Here is a 20,745-nt window from a genome sequence, read left to right on the forward strand (position 1 = left end):
ACCCGGTTAAGGGGAAGGGGCTGTGAGTAGCTGAGTGTGCAGTGGGGGTAGGACGGGGGTGACTTGAAGGTTACCTCATTCATCTCAGTCATCCTCTTGTTACAGGGCAGGAGAGTACATCAACCAGCCCGGCCAGCGGAATATCTGGGTGCATATTTTTGACCATTCAGGAAGATTAAGGTCGATTTGATTTTAGCTCCATAGGGGAGAGGCCCGAGGTGAGTGAGGGTGGGCAGAAAAGAATATATCTGATGGGAGAGTTGGGAGAGTTGGGAGTGCTGACTGGAATATCTGGGGGACACTTCCAATGGAAAGAACACCGAACTTGGACTCAAAGACCTGGGCTCAAGTCCTGGTTCTATCACGAGTGACTTTTCTGTGCCTCAGTCTCCTCATTTGTAAAATGAAGTTGGCAGCATCTACAGCTCCAAGATCACGTATGTGAGATTTCCCTGGCCCACCCTAGAGAGTCGTGTGGATGCAGAGGGTTAGTATAGTAAGGACACCTCAGCCCTTAGGATAGACATCAGTATCACTGACCCCTTTCTACATCTGGAGAAACTGAGGCTTAGAGCAAAATGACACGTCCAAGATCCCAGGCTCCCACACTGTACCTGAGCTCCAGGTGTCATTTGGCACCTAAACTAGGGGTGGCCCTGCCCCCACCGGGTCCCAACTGGTGGCCAACTCTGGCCCACCTGAGGCCTTGGCCCAGCCGCAAGGTCAGCGCTGAACAGGATGCAGGGCTTCACCGAGAGCTGTCCCAGGGCGCATCCCCACCACCCACACGCCCGGCCCGAGCGCCCCCCGCCTCACCCTGACGGAGCTCCGCATGGGGCCCAGGTCATGGTTGTAGGCCTCCACTATAAGAACGTGGGACGAGTTCCGCTCCCGGTCTAGGGGCCGGGGCCCTCGCATTAGGAGCCCATTGCTGACATGGATCCGGAAGTTGTTGCCATGGTTACCTGCGGGGAGGGATAGATGATATGCATGGGCTCTGCCCTGGAGTAGGATGCTTGTGGGATTGTGGTGGTGGTGGGAGGGAAGCTGGGGAGCCCAGACCCACAGAATGCAGACCCTGCCCCGAGGTCTTAGGAGCTTGGCTGAAGCCCGAAGTGGCAAAGAAGCCTCTGTCTGATGCTGCCCTGGCCTAGCAGGATTTGAGGGAGGGGGCAGACGCTCACTCTGTGACCCCTATGGAAGGCGTGGAGATCCCCTGAGACCCCCATACCCAGCGGTGTCAGTAGATTCAATATTTCAGAGGACTCTGGGGCATTACAAAGAAAGGAACCCAAATCAAATTCTCTGTTGGGGTTTTAGTGGGGAAGCTCCCATTTCCTCATCTTGTGGACGCTGATATTCCTTTGGGATCCACACACCTCCACTCTCAGTCCCTGTGCTTTGCATAGGGGTGATTTCACCCCCGATTCCAGAAGTGAGCAGATCAGCACATTTTAGTCTCTGGCCATAGTGATTGGTTCAGGCATGGTCCCATGATTCCAGTTGGTCTAGTGAGACTCATTCTGGGGAGCTCACTGGGGGGCTGTCCTAGTGTCCAAGGCCATAGTGATTGGTTCAGGGATGGGCACATGATACATGTTGGGCCAATGAGGCTCAATCTCTTGGGAGCTCACTGCCAGGGGCTGCCTTGGTCCCCAAGGCCCCCTCTGTCAGGGTGATATCCCACCATGGGACATGAGGAACTTAGGGAGCATAGCAATCGAATGTATCCTCACTTAAAAATACAACCAACTTGGTGCAAATAACTGGAGAACATCCCTGGTTCCTCCCTCTGACCTGCCCGCCCTGTGTGTATAGCGCTTGGGGCCTCTCTGGCTGCACCTCCCAAACCCTTGGCAGCCTAGAGAAGCTCTGCTACCCCCAGGGCAGGAGGGTCTGCCCCCCGCCCCGCCATCCTAGGGCAGCCCACTCACCGTGAAGGATGCGGTACCACACACGCCCAAACTCGCCCTCGTCCGCATCCGTGGCTTTTAGCTGAGGGAGAATGAGACACGTGGTTACTCCCTGAATTCCACCCATAGGCAGAGAAGGTGTTTGTGGAGCCCCTCCCCTTCCCTCACACCGCTCCCAGCCCATCCTGCCTAAACCCATGGTTTCCCACGAGGCTGGGGGTGTGGGAGAGGAGAGGGACACATCTCTCTCATCCCCCACTAGGAAACCTGTCTGCTGATGGCCCCATGCTGCCCTGTCCATGGCGAGGCACCTGCCAGCTCTGTTCCCTGACCCTCCTCCAGGTTCTCGGGGAGCACGGAGGAGAAGGTGGGTGACAGCGCTGCAGCTCTCTGGATCCAGGCTTGACTAGCTCAGCCCTCCACACTTCCCTCCTTCAGCCTTTTGAGGTTCCAGGAGCCTCACCTGGGGTAGGTGGATTGCATGACTGCTCCTTGCCCACACGTCCTTGGTCTGAAGCTATTCTAGTCACACGGGCTCCCAGCCAGGCACTGTATACTATAACAGCCACACTGGGGAGACCCAGAAATCCCTCCTCCCAGAGGTTCCATATCCATTCACACCAGGATCATTCCAGTGTATTCCAGCCCACCCAGCTTGCTTGGCTGTACCTCAGGCTTATGGACTATCTCCAGGGGGACTTGGGGGTATGCTGCTCTCGCTCTGAGAATGCCCGGTGCTTAGCCCTTTTGACAAGGAGTCTGGCCTTGAGGCTGCTGGCAGTCGCAGCTGGCCCTGAGGTGTGTCCTGTCAAACTGCGAGCTGAACACCTCCTCTACCCACCACATACCGGAAAGGAGTAGAGAACTCCCCTGCAAAGTGATGCAGAGAGAGGCCCGAGCCTGCCTGCCTGGGCAGGCTCCCATGGGGCCACAGTACGTGTGACTTGCTTTGTAATGCCTGGGACCCTCCCACTTCTTCTGGATCTGCCCTCTTGTCTCTGCCAATCACTTCAACCCTGTGCTGTGTGTCTAAGGATTTTGAAAAGTGTGTTGATGGTGGGGAGGAGGGGAAGTCTGTTGGTGTGAAAGGAACAGAGGGTCTGGGTCAGGAAGACCCAAGCATGAATCCTGGCTTTGTCACTTACTGGCTATGTGGCCATGGATACGTAACCCCACTGAGCCTCAGTAGGTACAATGATAACCAACCTTGCGGGGTTGATGGGAAGATTAGAAATAATCTCTGCAAAGCATCTGGTCTGATGCCTGGTGCAGAGATAGATGGTGAAGGTTGGACATTATGAGATAGGCCACCTTTTCCTGGGAGGCCCTCTTGATTTATACTGGAGGTGGTATGGCTGGGTTGCCCCTTGCTATGGAGTTCTCTCCCATGAGAAGTCTTAAGAACTAATATGTGGAGGGATGTAGTGGGGCACTTCAACAGTCCGGATCTGGAAGGGCTCAGGACCTGAGGGGAGAGGGCCAAGCTGTCCAGTGGGTGCCCTTGGGTGTCTTCCATCCGTGGTGGGACTTCCCCTGGCAGCCTGCACCACCCTGGGAGTGTTGCCTCCTACCATCTAAGAAAGATGGAGGCCAGAGATGAGGTGTGCAGGCAGCTTGGGAAGAGAAGGTGAAGGAAAATGAGGTCCACTGAAGGGCGAGGTGTAAGATGCAGGAATCCCAGTGGGAGCTCTGGGCACTGGGAACATCCTTAGGCTGATGCAGCTTATAGCACCAGATGCCTGGTGCCCATGCCTGCCCACTCTTTTCAGGGAAAGCACCAAATTCCACCACTAACTTGCTGGCCTTGCTGGCCAGGCCACACCTCTTTAGATCTCAGTTTCATTATCTGAGAGACAGGGGGATGGACGAGATGACCCCTCAGTCGTCTAATGGACTTTGACAATCCTATCCATTTGGGGCTATGCAGAGGATGCTTCTTTTGTTGTCAAGGGCTAAGGGCAGTAGGGAAGAGCTAAATGCCAAAAACTGAGGCTCCAAAACAAAGCAGGTGGACCCAGGCTCAGGTCTTGGGCAGAGCCACAACTCCCCCCATCTGTGTTTATATTTCTGGGAGCTTGGGGGTCCTTTGATGGGAAAGCTGCTTAAGACTTAGGCTAAGCAGGCAGCTGTGTTGCCAGGGAAGTGCTGGCTTCCAGGAAGAAGGAGGCTGGGGGAGGGGTGGTGTGTGTGTGTGTGTGTGTGTGTGTGTGTGTGTGTGTGCGTGCCACCGCCTGGAGGGTCTCCAAGGGCCACCCAAACTACAAGCAGCACAGCCCTGGCTGTCTCTCAATCGTGCTTTCTGCCCTGTTATCTCTCTACCTTTGAAATGCCTCTCTCCCTCACTTCTGCAGCCAGATTGTCCTCAAAGGAGGGTGCTTTGCTGGGAAGCTGAGGGGAGGGGGGCCTGGGGGTTGCCAGGGCCCATCTCTCTGCCTGTTCCCCTCCCGCTGTGTGGCTTGTAGCCCCTCTCTCCCTGGTAACCTGAAGGCTGGCAGGCACTGAATAGCAACCCGCTGGCTGCCCCTGACCATACTATTCAAACGTCGAAAGGGAAGGTGAGAGCTGTGGGTGCAGAGGCAGGGGAAACCCTCCCCTGCATCCCCCCCAGTGCCTCCGCCCCTCCAGAGGGCTCCAAGGAACAGGCTGGAGTGAGGCCGTGGGAAGGCTTGGGAGCTCCCCAACTCCCCTGCAACGCTCCCCTCTCCCAGCCCAGTTGCCATCCCTACCCTCCTGGCTGTCCCCTCCCCCAAGGCAGGACCCAGGCTCTTCCAGACAAAGCCAGGTCTAACTGGAGAGTGAGGGGCGAAGGCCACTCTGCCTGGCCTGGCTGAGGGGCACAGGGCAAGGCAGAGCCTAGGGCAGGTTGGGTCACAGTGGTGCCCGGTGCTCCTGGGGCCTCCCTTGGACAGCTGAGAAGACCTCTCCGCCCGGCTGGGGACTGCTGAGGGCTGGCTCTGAGGTCAGTGCTGGGGGACTGCAGGAAAGTGGGGCTGCACCCTTCCTGGGGTACTCTAGGGAGAATGTGAGGGCGTGCTCAGACCTGGGGAATCCCTCCACTTTTCTAGAGAGTGGAAAGGCCCAGGTAGGAGCAGTGGTTAGTCCGAGGCTATACAGAAAGTCGTGCTGAGGTCAGTCCCCCTCTGCTCACAGCGTGCCCTGCTCTATGGAGCTCTGAATGAAGAAAGAAGGTTCTAGACTAAGCTTGCAGAGATATGTCCAGAGCAAGACCTGCGGCATGCTTGGACTCCAGCAGGCAGGGAGAGGCTTTCAGCTGCTCTCAAGATCATTCCTAGCCTTGGTCTGATGGAGGTCTCCTTTCCCCGGAACCACTGGCGCCTGCTGGCTGCTCAGAGGGGGTATCAAGGGGGCCTGCAGCCGGCTTTGCTGTGCGCCCCAGGGGGGACGGCTTGATGTTTTCAAGCACTTTGGAACCTCATGCTTTGAAGGAAAATACTCAAATGCTAATTATAGCCTCACTTATCTTTTTTTAAAGCGCTGCCCCAAGGACTGAAGCCTGGACCTACTTTGCTGGCCTGATAGGGTCTCCAGATCCGTGGGAAGGTCTTGAAATGACATTAGGACTAGTAGGATTGACTTCTCCCACTTCCGACTGCCCTTTTCTTACTCCCAGCCAAGCACTGCCCTGGGTAGGATAGACAGACGGGCAGTTTTCTCCCCATGGGACATGGTGGTGGGCACACCCCATCCTTCCTCCCTGCTCAGATTCAAGGAAGGGCCAACCCACGTATGGCCTGGCCAGAGCGCTCTCTAGGCCTGATGCCTGAGAGGCGGAGGCCCTGGGCAGCTAGATGGGCAACAGAGTTTCCATCTGGGAGCTGGGAGGGGTCATGTCCTGTCTGGAAATGCTGGAAGGAGTGGTGGTGGGAGCTGGTGGGAGGGGGGGGGGGGTGCACTGCATGCCCTCCGTCGCTGGGCACAGGGGAGGCTGCAGGCGGGAGGAGGCTGTGTACAGGCAGCCAGGAGTTAGGTCCTGTGTGGCTGCTGGTGAGTGCCTGGGGAGCGTGGGGCTGGGCCGCCCCTCTCCACTCCCCTCTGCCTGCTGATTTGGACTCTGCAGCCCACGTGCAGAGCCTCGGCACGACCTAAAGCCCTTCCCTCCTGCCTAGTGTTGGTGCTAGACCTTGACTGAGTTAGAATAAGCTGCAAGTTGGAAAAGGAGGGAAATCTGTTACACATCAGGCTCATGAAAGTCTCCAAGTCAAAGAGAAATAAATGATTATTTCTTATGTAGACCCCCCCTTTTGGATTTCCTGTCCTGTGTCTGTAGAAATCAAAGATCACAAATGCTGGCCTGGAAGCTGGGTGTAGCCTCCTTATATATTTTGTTTGGCCTGTTGTAGTATTTTAAATATCTGAAAATTCATTTCGATTTTTTAAAAAATCAAGTTTGTCTGTCCTTTGCAGTGTCTTTCCCCGCCCCCCCCCCAACCAGATTTGAATTAGTTGCCAATATTTAAACATCAGGAACGTTCGCCTAAAAAATCCAGATTTCTGACTTCTCTTGGGAACCTGGAAGGGGACCACAGTGGCTTGCCTTCCGGCATTCCATCAGCCTGGCCGAGGCCCCTCTGCCTCTGCTCTCCAGGTAGGCCTGCCCACCTGTCCCGCTGGTCACACGTATCTACCATCTGGGCTCTGTAAGCATTTTAATTTGCAACCAAAGCTCAGCTTGATTTTCCAGCTACAAGGACCACCTGCCGTCCTCCCCTCTAGTGGGATGATCTAAGTGATAACAGTGACTATGTCAGGGTTCGAGCCCCATCTTGTCAACTCAGTTGCTCTCTGTGGGTTCTTCCCCACCTGTTCTCAGAGCTGCTCAGGGAGTCCTGGGAGAGAGTTGGGAGCCAACGGGGTGGCAAGGCCACTGGGCCAGGAGTCAGGAAACCTGATTCTGGCCTTGCTTGCCCACTGGCTCACAGTGTGACCTTGGCAGTCCCTTATTTGGGCCTCAGTTTCCTCACTTGTCAAGGGAGCAGGTTGGTCTTCCTGAGGAAGCACCAATAGGAATTCCCCCTGGGCCAGGCAGGTGACATAGGTGTGCAGGGGGCCTGAGGGGCGGGGAGTGCAGTGAGCTGGGGGCCAGCACCCTGTCTAAACGGGTCAGCTATGGCTCAGCCGCGGCCCACTGGGTGCCAGGCAGCAAACTGGCCCCATGTTGCCAGTGTTGAAATTCTGAAATTTCAAGAGAAGCCAGATGTTCAGATATTTATGTGAAATATCTTGGTTTTCTTTTTTTAAAAAAATAATTCACAATTAATTTAAATTTATAAAAACACTGCAAGAACCCAACAAAACACACACTGGTGCATCCCCAGTTTGCAGTCTTGGCATTAGACAACTGCTAGGGTCCTTGCCTGCTGCACCTCCTATGACTGATGAATCGTTCCTGGTCACAGAGCAAGTAGTGATGGAGTTGGTCTTAGATCCCAAGTTTTCAGTCTAAGACTCTACTGTAATTCATGAAAATTGACTTTAAAAGGCCGGAAGGCACTACCCTCCTGCCTCCTCCATGAGTTCAGGTCCAGCTCTATCACTTTCCCAGTGTGTGACCTTAGACGTGTTACCCTCTCCAGCCTCATTGTTCTAACTTGTAAAATGACCGTAATGCTATCTGCAGCTAGTTTAGCAGTGTCCAGAGTCCATCAAAGTTCCCCTCCCTCTCCAGTCCCGAGTCCAGCTGATTTGTTTCTGTCCCATTCTTGTTGCAGGAGCCATGAGCACAGAGGGCCCCAGCCCCCTCTCCTTCCTCACAGCTCCTGTCACTCCGGGGAGGCTCTCAGAGGCAGTTGACCCCATCCCCGTACTCATTGCCCTGGCCTGCATCTTCCTCCTGCTGGCCACCTGTCTGCTGTTCATGACCCTCTGCAAGCCCGCTGCGCTGGACCCGAGGCGCCGCTGGGCCTGCGAGTGCATGCCGCACCACCCGGGGAGCCCCAGTGAGCCCCAGCTCCGGCTCTGGAAGCGCCTGGGCTCGCTGCGCCGCTCCCTGCACAGCTTCCGCCGTGGCTGGCCTGCCCCAAGGCGCCCCCTGCCGGGCAGAGAGGACCACGACGACTGTGACTGCACAGAATCTACAAAGATGTGACAGGAGTGTCCCCCTACTCCAGGGTCCATCTGCAGGCCCTCCTGCCTCAGACGGAACCTGGCACCACAGGCTGCAAGAGGACAGTGGCCCAAACGACATGGGCCACGCGCTCACCCCCACTGGTTCCCTGTGTGTCCAGGCCCGTGGCCTTTCCCAGAGATGGCTCCTGCAAGAATACCTTCCCTCCTGCAGACACTCTAGCTGCTGCCTGCTGGAAGACTCCTGGACCAAGCTGAGCACCTGCAGCCATGTGGACCCTTGGCCCAAGGCTCTGAACGGTACAAACCTGGGGCCCCCAGGGCCCCTCTCTGACCACCAGGCAGCAACCGTCTCCAGGAAGCAGCGCCCCTGCTTCCCAGCAGAAGCCCTGCCCGCCCTCCAGGTGCCAAAACCCAGCTCAGATTCCAGTGCGAGTTGCTGAATGGCCAAAGGTTCCCTCCAGCCAAGTGAAATACTCAGCCCTGCTGGGGACAAGGGAGTGTCCTGCCCTCTGTGCCAACCTCAGTGCCCAGGCAAGGGGGAACCCCGGGACTCTCCTCGGACTTCCTGGGCCTGCCAGCATTGCCTGTGATCCACAGGAGCAGCCAGCACCCTTGGGTGGATCAGATGCTGGGTACCTGCTGGGAGGAGGGGCAAGCAGGAGGATCTCAACACACCCAGCCAATCACAGTCTTGGTTGTCATCTTGGCATGCCCCCCCCCACCCGCCCCCATGCGCCTACTCTAAGATGGATGAGGAAGGCGCTGAGAATGAGTTAAGAAGCTCCTTGCACAGGCCAGGACTGGTGCTGTGTCAGAGTGGGAGGAGGCACTGCCAGTAGCTGGAGGTGTTGCTATCTGGGCTCTGAGGACACAACATAGCGGCTCCATGCCTCACCCAGGGAAGGAGGCGGCCTTCCTTCGAGTGGAAGGGTCCAGATCTCTCCAGGACAGCTGTGGGAACCCAGGCTTGGACCACATAAGGTGTGCTATCTATATTTTTGGCAATTGCTTCATTGACTGGCTACTGTCAAAGTAATCCCACACCCAGGTGGGCTTCTCAGAATCCCAAACCTTCAACCTCTCATCACAATGCTGGGGTTAAACACTTTGGTTGGGTCCCAAATTTGGAGGGTGAGCAGAGGGGTCTGAACTGCCCAGCTCCTGCCCCAGAGAGTCATCTGGCCAGGGCCACCTTGTACCCCACCACGGACTGCTCCACCCCACCCTGCTACGACGCATAGTACAGCCAGCCAAGTCTCTCACAGAGTGAGCTCCGATTTTGTCACTCCCCGGCTCCAAAACCTTCACTGGCTCCCTACTGCCAGATCAAGCCAGAGCTCCTTCGTCTGGTGTTTGGTGCCCACTGGGAGCTGGCTGTGAATGACCTTTCTAGCCTCTTCTTGACCCAAGACGCCAGGTAAACTGAAATACCTGTCCTCCCCTGGCTACGGCTTACTTGGCACGCCCTCTGTGAAGCCCTCTTTGCTCTACACCTGAAACCATCTCCTACCTGAAACCAAGGGAGGACAGGGATCACTTCCTCTTGGCAGTGTGGGTCATCCCTGTGTCTCCGCCTTCCTACAAGCCTGGGAGCTCCCAGAGAGCGAGACCATGTCCAACCCCTCACTCTGCCTCACCAGCTCTGGGCTCAGAAGTATGGGGCCTCTGTTGACTGAGTGAAGGGTGGCCCTGTCTAGTCCTGGGGGGCATCCCCTTCTTCCTTCTGATGCCTCTACAGAGAAGCTCTCTCTCCAAGCAGGCCCTCTTGGACAGGCCCAGTGTACCTTCCTTTTGGGTCAGTCTGACATCAAAGAGCGAGCCCGCCTTGGCCAGAAACTTACTTCCAGGGCCTTGGAGAAATCACCAGCGCCTGAATTTCTCCCTGAGAAATGGAGAGAATCAGGCCTGCCTTATATTACTCACAGGCTCTAGGATTTCAGTCTGAGTAGTTTATGTGAATAGAAACCAATTCTTGGGGTTTAGGAAGTGCGGAGACCCCCTCCTGCAGCGCTTTGTCCCCCTCCCTTCCAGATTAGTAACGTCTCCCTGCTTTGCCTCCCGCCAGCTCTCCCTGAGGCATCCCAGGCTGAATTCTGCCTGCAGCCGGTCCCCCGATCCCCGCTGGCCAGCGTGCTCTGCCTGGCACGTGGTGTCACAGGGGTAGGCAGTAAGGCTACCCCTGGCCTGAAGGACGAAAAGCTGGGGAGGAGGAGGGGGCCCTCAAAGTTCTGCCATACCCCCAGCTGTGTCCCCAGGTTGGTCCTGGGAGACCTGTGTGAGCTGGGGGAGGCGGGGTTTTAGGTTTTAGGCTAGGGGAGAGGCGGGGCCCCACAGCTTGGTGCGTGTGGGGTGTCTCTAAGCCCCTAGGAGCTGAGGCTCAGAGGGACAGACCCCTTTTCTGGAACCAGCCCCCAGACTCCAGCAACCCCCCGTGGCTTCCTGGACTCTCGGCACCTCTGGAAGTCAGCACCCTGCCCCCAGCTCCCCTCCTGCCCCACGCCCGGCCCTGATGCAGGGAGGGGGGCCACACTCCCAGCTTCCCGCTCTTCTGCCCCTCCCAAGCCCGGGAGCCTGGCCCAGTGGGCAGGCCCAGATTCGCTCTGTTTGGCTCAGCCTCCAAATGGGAAACCCTGCGCTCAGCTGGTGAAGAGGGTAATTCATGCCCGGCCTCCCTCCCCACGCAGCAACTGAGGCCTCCAGGGAGGGCTGGGGAGGGCACCCAGCCTCCTTTCCAGGTCCTCCCCTTCCTCCCTCGAGGCCCAAAGCTGTCGTTCCTGCTCCCCGGGCAAAGGAGCCCTTTCTTTTTGTGCCCGTTTATTTCCCAAGAGGGGAGCTTCAGCCAAAAGCCCTGTGAAAGCAGCTCTGTTCTGGGCCTCACTGGGCCCTGGCTCTCTCTCCTCAACTCCTTTCTGGGAAAATGTGACATCTCCAGCTCCCCCCTGCTCTGAAAGGCCCTTCTGGGTGCAGTGGGGGATGGGAGAGGACTGTGGGGGAGGGAGGGAGGAGAGGAGGGCCGAGGCCCTCCTTCTGTTTTGCGGGGAGCAAGGGCCCATCTTGGGCTACATAACCTCGGGGCCTACTCTCCCCGGGAGGGAGGAGGGAGCCTGGGCCCCCCCTTTGGCCATAGCGCTGGCTACTTTTGGAGCAGCAGCTGGACCCTCTCCTGTTTCCATCCCACTCTGCTGCGAGGCCACTGAGCGTGTGCGCTCTGACCTGAGCGTGGCCCTGCCTGTGCCCCGGCCGCCACCTACCTGCACGATGCTGTGGCCCTCAGGGATGTCCTCGGGGACGCTGGCTTCGTAGCTGCTCTGCAGAAAGATGGGCCGGTTGTCATTCACATCCAGGACGGTGACAAACACGGTAGCCGTGCCTGTGCGCCGCTTGCCCACGGGGCCATTGTCTGTGGGAGGTGAAAGAGGATGGGTGTTAGCAGCTGCCTGAGGGGCACGTTCCCGGGCACCAGCCACAGGTATGCCCTGTTCCCCCACCTGCTCTGGCCTTTGCAAGGGGGGGCTCTTTTTCTCTTTAGATTAGGAACAACACTGACCGTATCTAATACGTTCCAGACGCTATTCTAACTCATTCAATCCTCACAGCAAGCCTGCCAAGCAGGCGCTATTATCATCACCCCCATTTTACAAAGGAGGTAACTGAGGCATGAGGTGGGTTGAATGGTGGCCCCCAAAGGATACACCCATGGCAGATCCCTGGGAACCTGTACATGTAACTTTATTGGGAAGAAGAGTCTTTGAAGCTGTAATTAAGTTAAGGATCTTGAGATGAGGTAGCCGGTATCCTGGATTATCTGGGTGGGCCATAAACCCCATGACAAGGGTCCTTATGAGGGAAAGGCGGGCGGGATTTGACACAGAGAAGAGAAGGCCATGTGAAGTTGGAGGCAGAGACTGGAGTTCTGCAGCCACAAGCAAGGAACACTTAGAGCCACCAGAAACCGGAAGAGGCAAGGAAGGATTCTCCCCTAGAGCCTTCGGAGGGAATGCACCCCTGTCGACAATTAATTTTGAACTTCTGGCCTCCAGAGCTATGAGAGAATAAGTTTGTTCTTTAAGTCACCAAGGCTGTGGTAATTTGTTACAGCAGCCCTAAGAACCAGATACAGGTCCTGAGATGACAAACCCAACTGCTGTCAGGGCCAGCAAGGTAAGATCCGCACACCTGGGCGTGCCTGCCTCAAGGGGCAGCTGTCCTCTGCTCCCGTCCAAACTGGACAGGCAGGAGGGGGCCCAGTGACACTAGATCTTCTGATTTCTCAAGAGAAATCAAACGTCTGAGCTTTTAAATAAAATCTCCTGATTTTTAAACATTCACAATGAATTGTCATTTCTTATGAAACATGAGTGGAGTCAAACCCACCTACAGGATGGATTGGATCTCTGCATTCAGGGATGTCTGCTCTGCTTGATTTCTAAGCCTAAAGTGTCCAGGGGTTCTGCCCCTTCAGTTCCTTGCAGGACCCTCCCAGGGCTCAGCCCCAGGGGCAGCTGTTGGATCATCTTCCCTGGGAGAAGGAGCTCGTGCCCAGTGCTGCATGACCAGGCAAAGACGGTCACCCTAGCGAGGAGTGCTGCTGCTGCACTTGAACCCAGATTAAGGCTGGGACTGCAGCAAGGACTTGTCACCACGTGAGCCAGAGGACGGAGCCAACACGCAGGGGGCAGAGCCAGCCAATGCAGAGAGACTGAGGCCTGGTGGCATCACCTGAGCCCCAAAGCCAGTCATAGTTGAAGCTCCATCTCCCCGCGGACTGGTTTTGTGAGCCTACACTGTTGAAGTCAGTTTATTTTAAAATTTGCCACCAAGAGTCCTAACTAATTCAAAGGCACTTGTAGAGGCGACTTCCTCCAAGAAGCCTGCTTTGATCACCCCCCTCCCCATGTTTCCACCACCCTTTGTGCTTGCTACCCTTGGGCCATCCCTTCTTCCCTTTCTGCTTTGTTCTCCTGGTTTTGCAGTGACTTGTCTACATGCTGCTCTCCCGCATGGCTCCCACATAGCCCCTGCCACACCACCTTAGCATGTAGCACCATGCGCCGAGCCTCACGGCTCGCAAGTGCACAGTAATATACTGAGGGTCTGGTTGCCCTTTCTCCACTGGCATCAGGGCAGAGCCTTGGGCTCAAGGCCTGGCTCCTGGAAGGCCACCCCATGTGAACTCTGTGGGTGGGCTGCTGCCTACCGATGGCCTCCAGGACGAGCGTGTATGAGGCTGTGGTCTCCCGGTCCAGGTTCACCACCGTTCTCACGACAGCGTCGCGGTACCCAACGCTGAACTTCCCATCCACGTTTCCACCTGTGGGCAAGAGAGAATGAAGCTCTGGTCAGGAAACAGAGCTCCCGGCCGGGGAAAGGGCAGTGGCACCCAGCTCTGCTTCTGAGCTGGGACGCTCCAGGGGTGGTCCGGGGGTGAAAGGCTGTGCTTTCCACTCAGCTTTGCCAGCGAAGGGGGTCCTGGGGGACTCTGATGAGGGCGTGGCCTATGTGGGCTTAGGTGAACTGTCGAATGCCTGAAAATCATAAGGGTCTAACATTCATTGAGCACCTACTGTGTACCAGGCACTTCGTGGAGCATTTCCTCTCATTTGCACTATCACTACTTTGCAGAGAAGGAAAACGGCTCTTTAGTGAGGTACGGGGTACAGTCACCTATTTGGGGTGTAGGACTCCAACTCAGCAGTCTGATTCCCGAGTCCGAGTCCTTCTCCACTCTGCCACCTGCCTGTCTGGTAGAGGTGTCTGAGCAGTTAACCTGGGTTGGGGCTTTTTTTATATGTGGCCGAGGGCTTTGGAGCCAGCCGAGCGTTCCTGGGCTCTCTGAGTGGGGACGCCTGGAGGCTCCACAGAGTAAAGAGTCGGAGCAGGTGGACAGGAGACACACCTCAGTCTTCCTGAGCTCTGGGACAGGTGGGAAGGGTGAGGGCCTCCTCCCTGAGGCAGACACAAGCCAGGAAAGGACTCCATCAGCACAGTGTGGAGACCCTTCCCCTGCCAGCTGGGAGGCAGTGTGGCGTACTGGGCAGCAGAGGGCGCCACTGCATTGGGCTTGGGCTAGCTTGGCTCAGGACACAGTGCAGCGCCCGGCGGAATGCGCAGAATTAAAATCCGAGAAACCTAGGGCTGGGAGGGCTCTCAGGTCAGCAAGAACTGGCCACTTTGAGGCACTGGGAGGTCATCCTGGGGGCTGCCGCCAGGTGCTCCCTTGCCCTCACATGGTTTGCCGCCGTTCCCCGAGCCTCCAGTACCTGCTCCCCAGTGCCTGAAGCACCATCTACAAGGGACACAATCTGACTCCAAGGGGCAGGGAAGGAACTAAGACACAAGTAGTGCTGGGGGCCAAACCATGGCTGGTGCCATGTGGGGGTCTTGATAACAGCCTTTTCCAGAGCAGTCTTGAGGACCCGCCTGTAAGCAGCTGGCCTGAGGGTGTGGGGCTCCTTTAGGGAGGGGCAGGAGGGAAAGGATCTGGAAAGGAGAGGCAGAGGCCTGGGAGGTCACCTTGGCTGCAACTGCGGATGGGCCGGATGGGCCGTAGTCTGGGATTCCTTGCTCCGGGGGAGAGGCATCAGGGAGGCTGGTGTGTGCACGGGCACGTGTGTATATGAGTGTGTATGTAATGTGGCTGCAAGTAGGCCATGGACAGAGGGAAGACTGAGCCAGTAAAATGGCCGAGGGAGGGCTGAGGAATGTGAAAGAACTGCCCTGCTCCCTGCCATGCATTCCAGCACCTCTCATGTGTGTCCTGGACTGAAGAATGCTGGTAGACTGTTCTAATCCAGTAATGACTAATACATGTCATGTTTGCCACCACCTACCAAGCCTACTGTCGTGGCAGACATCACTAATCGATCATGGCTCCCCTTCTACTGTTAAGCCAGGACATGGCCTCATAGTATTTCTCTGCAGGTCTCTAAGTGGTAGCCACTTGACACTTTTAAGCGAAAACCATTTCACTCAGGGATGTCTAAGCCATCTGCCTCTAAACAGATGCAAATTCTCCTCATGAGTGAAAGGTCCCCAAGGAAGGAAAAGGCCACATTCCTCTAGTCACTGCTTTGTCACCCTGATATGGGGTGCAGTGGGGGGCAGGGCTCCTCCCCAGGAGTCACTGGCTCCACCACCCTCTGGAACAAACTTCAGGAAGTCCGCCCCCCACCCCCATCCCCTTACAGGTTCAGGAGGCCCCCACAGAGCCAGACCACAGGGACTCAGGCGCAAAGCCCTCAGGAGAGGTCAAGAGCAAATCCTCAGGGAGGCCCCAGCAGCGGCAAAACCCGATGGCTGACTCGGGCCCCTCCCCCTCTCCCGGCTGGCTGCTCATCTGGGAGGGGGTGGAGGCAGGGCCGCGCCTGTGATGAAGTAGCTGAGCTCAGCGTTGAGGCCCACGTCGTTGTCGGTGCAGTTCAGCCAGACCACCCGGAATTCCCGCGGCACGTCCTCGGACACGGAGACGTTGTACGTGGCAGGGAAGAAGGTGGGTGTCTCATCATTCACATCCAGCACTGTGGGCAGAGTCGGTGGTCAGGGCTAGGCCTGGCTTCTGCTCTAAACAACCAGCTCCAAAGGCAGTGGCTCATGCCACAGACCAATAGGAAGCACATTTCCTAGGAGTCGACACCTGCGGGTCATGAGCTGAGGGCCCCCATGGCCGCTGGGGCCAGGACAGAGCTGACCACAGATCCGCACCCTCCCACAGCTCCCATTCCCCGGGGGGCTTGTTGCTGCTCATGCTGTCCAGACCCCACAGCCTCTTTCCAATACATGCCTAACAACGACGACGACAATGACAACAGTTATGATGATGACGATGACGGTGATTGCCATTTCTCAGCTCTCCCCAGGTGCCAAGCGATGCTAAGTGCTTCCTCTAGAGGACCACACGGGCCCCTCATATCATCCTCACAAGGCAGCCGTCATTAGACACACTATATAGACGAGGAAGCTCAGAGCAACTGAATGACTTGTCCAAAGTCACACAGTGAGAGTGGTGGGGTGGGGGTCTGGGGAGGCCTGTCCCCAGTTTGTCCCAGGGAAAGTAGCTGGCTTTGAGAACTACCCTACCTTCCGCGTCCCACACACCCCAGCCAAAAAAGTCTAATTTCCCTTATAGATTTGTGTTTTCAGCTCTGCATGCCAGGCCCCCATTCCTTTGGCAGATGGGGCTTGGGATGACCTTCAGTGAAATGAGCCCCGCGCCACTTTGGCTCCTCTTTGTGATAACACCAGGAGAAACGATAGGCTCATTTGATGACATGGCTTCTGCTGAGCCTTGGAAAAAAAATCTGGGGTCCTCTCTGAGAGGACTGGACACCTGGCCTGTCAATCATTGGCACAGATGTGGGTCCTCAAACTGGCACCAGGAGCCCACAAGCCTTGGACCAGCAGGAGAGACAACACTCAGCTCTCTCTGGTCTTCATCATCTTGGGTCGTGCTTAAGGAGGGAGAATGTTTGTGCCGAGCCAACCACCACCCACCCCCCATCCCACAGAGGCTGGCAAGACCCAGGATGGGACCAGGCCTGTCCTAGAGAACAGGCCACATCCTGCCCAGTACACACTGAACTTACTTCCCTGGGGTTACTCCTGGCCCTCTGTCAACAACTCACGTCCACGTCCCAGCAAAGGAAACCATAAACAAGACCAAAAGACAACCCTCAGAATGGGAGAAAATATTTGCAAATGAAGCAACTGACAAAGGATTAATCTCCAAGATTTACAAGCAGCTCATGCAGTCCAATAACAAAAAAACGAACAACCCAATCAAAAAATGGGCAGAAGACCTAAATAGACATTTCTCCAAAGAAGATATACAGATTGCCAACAGACACATGAAAGAATGCTCAACATCACTAATCATTAGAGAAATGCAAATCAAAACTACAATGAGATATCATCTCACACCGATCAGAATGGCCATCATCAAAAAATCTAGAAACAATAAATGCTGGAGAGGGTGTGGAGGAAAGGGAACCCTCTTGCACTGTTGGTGGGAATGTAAATTGATACAGCCACTATGGAGAACAGTATGGAGGTTCCTTAAAAAACTACAAATAGAACTACCATACGACCCAGCAATCCCACTACTGGGCATATACCCTGAGAAAACCATAGTTCAAAAAGAGTCATGTACCAAAATGTTCATTGCAGTTCTATTTACAATAGCCAGGACATGGAAGCAACCTAAATGTCCATCGACAGATGAATGGATAAAGAAGATGTGGCACATATATACAATGGAATATTACTCAGCTATAAAAAGAAATGAAATGGAGGTATTTGTAATGAGGTGGATGGAGTTAGAGTCTGTCATACAGAGTGAAGTAAGTCAGAAAGAGAAAAACAAATACAGTATGCTAACACATATATACGGAATCTAAGGAAAAAAAAAAAAGCCATGAAGAACCTAGTGGCAAGACGGGAATAAAGACACAGACCTACTAGAGGATGGACTTGAGGATATGGGGAGGGGGTGGGGTGAGATGTGACAGGGTAAGAGAGTGTCATGGACATACATACACTACCAAATGTAAAATAGATAGCTAGTGGGAAGCAGCCGCATAGCACAGGGAGATCAGCTCGGTGCTTTGTGACCACCTAGAGGGGTGGGATGGGGAGGGTGGGAGGGAGGGAGATGCAAGAGGGAAGAGATATGGGAACATATTGTATGTGTATAACTGATTCACTTTGTTATAAAGCAGAAGCTAACACACCATTGTAAGGCAATTACACTTCAATAAAGATGTTTAAAAAAATTAAAAAAAGAATTACAGATACAGCCAGAGTAGATGAGCGATAGTAACCCTCCTTGGCCTGGCCCCGCCCTGATAGAGGGTGGAGACGGTAGAAATTATCGAGAGGGCCCCAGGAAGATGAGGAATCCTAGGGAGTCTGGGAATCCCAGCTGTCCTCTTCCGGGGGTGATGCCCTTCCACCGCGATTCCAGGCATTCCCCACACATGGGAGGGGAGGCTTCCCTTTACATCTCCAAATAGAAAGTCTGTCCCTCCAAAGAAGACGACAAAGGGTTTTGAACCTCCCCTGCCTGCTCATGACCCCAAGGGCGCCACCCCCGGAGCAAGCCCTCTCTGCTGCTGCCAGGATCAAAAAGGGGGACCTTAGCAGTGGGTCCAGGCCACTGCCCCTGGGCTCTGGGACCCTGAAGGCAGTGACCAGGTGGGAAGAAGGCCCTGCTGGCATTTTTGACTTAGTGGAGACAGAGAGGGCTCTGCTGTGTCGAATGGCTCCAGCTGAAGAGGGCGCCCGTCGGCAAGGCAGCCTGTGCCGCCCGGACAGTGGACAGCAGTGGTGAGCGTGGGCTCCCAGCCGCCTGCCACTGCCCCCGGGCCCGTGCCACGTGCTCAGTGCAGCAGGAGGCACCCCTGCCCCCTCACCTCGGATGGTTAGCGTGCTGGTGGAGCTCTTGGTGGGTGTGCCCGCGTCGCTAGCCACCACGCGCAGCTGGTACTCGGCGATGCGCTCGCGGTCCAGCTCGGCGGTGGTGACCACCACGCCGCTGCTGCTGTTGATGAGGAAGTCCATGCGGGGCATGCCCACATGCATGCGGTAGGACACCTGCCCGTTCAGGCCCTCGTCCAGGTCGATGGCCAGCACCTGAGGGAGAGGAGGGGCCGCGTGAGGGGTGGGGACACCAGCACTGACGCTCATCCCCTGAGAAGCACTCCCTCCTTCTCGCTGACCCACGCCTGGCTCCGGCAGACACACCTGCCCCCACCACAACCCAGAGCCTCAGGCCAGGCCACTGTGCCCAGCGCAGCCTCCCAGATGCTCTGTAAGGGGGCAGCATGTCAGAGCTGAAAGGTATCCAGATGTAACAAGTGCGGCCGGGAGTGGGGTGGCGTGGGAAAGGGGCTTTTCAGAACAAGAGTCCAGGTCCACAGCCGTCCCCTCTTCAAAACCCTGCTCTCCTCGTTAGGAAGCCCTCCCAGGCTCACCCCAGCTGGCTCGGGACCCTCCAAACTCGGCCGTCTCCCTCGCCCCCGGCCCTCGTGCTGCTGGCTAGGAGCAGCAGTTTACAGCTCAGACCCCTTCAACTACATGCAGCTCAACTACACAGAACGCTTGATCAAAAGGACTCCCTTGGGCTTCCCTGGTGGCGCAGTGGTTGAGAATCTGCCTGCCAGTGCAGGGGACACGGGTTCGAGCCCTGGTCTGGGAAGATCCCACATGCCACGGAGCAACTGGGCCCGTGAGCCACAACTACTGAGCCTGCGCGTCTGGAGCCTGTGCTCCGCAACAAGAGAGGCCGCGACAGTGAGAGGCCCGCGCACTGCGATGAAGAGTGGCCCCCACTCGCCGCAACTAGAGAAAGCCCTCGCACAGAAACGAAGATCCAACACAGCCAAAAATAAATAAATAAATAAATAAATTTAAAAAAAAAAAAAAAAAAAAAAAAAAGGACTCCCTTCACTGCTTTGTTTTGCTTTGTAAGACAACAAAAACAAGATGATATCAAGAACTTGTTCTTAAAAGTCACTTGAGGATTTGCTTATTATTTTAAACAGGCCATTCGATGCCACGTGTAGGCAAACCTCTTTCCAGTCCCTACACTGTTCCCATCTGCACCTCTAGCCCTGGTGAGAGCTCCTGACTCAAGACCCTGACATGCTGAAAGTCTTACAGAAGACGATTCAAGACATTTGAGAAAAAATGTACAATAATAGTTAAAGTAAGAGCTTTGGGTCAAGCCAAGACTCTCAGGATTGAAAGACAATGTCAAAGTCATCTGGTCTAATTTACATCCAACAAGTTGGATAAGAGGGTATCCAGACTCAGCTTGAATGCTTTCCACAATGGGGGGCTCACTACTTCCAATTTGTCTGCACACAGCTCTAATCCCTGGGGAAAGTTCTTCTGCACATTCAGCAGAAATCATTATTGGTTGAGGTTGTAGAGGGCACCTCGGGAACCGCTGAGCTTGGGCCAGAGCCCTCTTTCTGCATCTGAAGACAGTTTCCCAATTAAACGCTCCCAGCTCCTCCCACCATCTTCTCATGACTCTGAGCCAATTCCTCTGTGAACTCAGAAGCTGTGCTGGTGGGCGTTTCCTTCCTCTGCTGTCTCTGAGCCCTGGAGAACCAGGTCTGGGGGCTCATCTGCTCTCTCACCAACCTCCCTCCTATTTGGGGGACTTCTCCTCAGGGACTGGCTGCTGTTCCCTGGATCGCAGCTCCCCCTGCTGGGGGTTTGGGGAGAACGTTCTGTTGGAGAGAGTGAATGCTCCCTGGAGCCTTAATCTCCTTTTACAGATGAAGAAACTGAAGCACAGTGGGCCTGCAGGGCATGGCCAAGGTTAACCACTCTGGCATCCTGGCAAATAACGCTGTCTTCTTCAAATGGGATCAGGTTAACCCCGTGCCATGGTCTCCCGCTGTCTCTAGGGTATAAACCCTCACAATAGACACATAAATCATGAGCACATCAGCTACTGTGTATCTCCTGCAATCCAAGTGCCAGGTTGCTTACACAGGTGTCTGATTGAATCCCCACAGCACAGCCAGCCAGATACTCTTCTGATCCCCATTTCACAGGTGAGAAAATTGAGGCCCAGAGAGGTTAAATAGTGTGCTCCAAGTCACCCAGCACACAGGTGGTGGAGTTGGGACCCACACCCATGTTGGTCGTACTCCAGAGCCCATCTCAACTTTGAGGGCTTTCCAGTGTTTCTAAATAGCCCCTGTTAGGGCATCACCTCCCCTCAACCTGTACCTTC

At 55.5% G+C, this 20,745-nt stretch overlaps 2 protein-coding genes across 3 annotated transcripts in view; one reads left to right on the top strand and one right to left on the bottom strand.

Moving 5' to 3' along the window:
- The window catches only part of CDH23 (cadherin related 23), a 399,895-nt gene that overhangs the window by 85,286 nt on the left and 293,864 nt on the right, over positions 1-20,745 (bottom strand). For both annotated transcript variants that reach the window (XM_036828302.1, XM_036828301.1), the window contains 6 exons: positions 18,407-18,626; positions 15,365-15,517; positions 13,198-13,311; positions 11,252-11,400; positions 1,935-1,995; positions 817-965 (listed from right to left, as the gene is read on the bottom strand). In XM_036828302.1, coding sequence (XP_036684197.1) covers positions 817-965; positions 1,935-1,995; positions 11,252-11,400; positions 13,198-13,311; positions 15,365-15,517; positions 18,407-18,626 — 846 coding nt within the window. The remainder of the gene's footprint in view (positions 1-816; positions 966-1,934; positions 1,996-11,251; positions 11,401-13,197; positions 13,312-15,364; positions 15,518-18,406; positions 18,627-20,745) is intronic.
- Positions 7,648-8,019, top strand: C16H10orf105 (chromosome 16 C10orf105 homolog). Its single transcript, XM_036829209.1, has one exon. The coding sequence runs from the start codon at positions 7,648-7,650 to the stop codon at positions 8,017-8,019; it is 372 nt and encodes a 123-aa protein (XP_036685104.1).

The sequence above is a fragment of the Balaenoptera musculus genome, chromosome 16, assembly GCF_009873245.2.
Source record: "Balaenoptera musculus isolate JJ_BM4_2016_0621 chromosome 16, mBalMus1.pri.v3, whole genome shotgun sequence".
In the NCBI taxonomy this organism is placed as follows: Eukaryota; Metazoa; Chordata; class Mammalia; order Artiodactyla; family Balaenopteridae; genus Balaenoptera; species Balaenoptera musculus.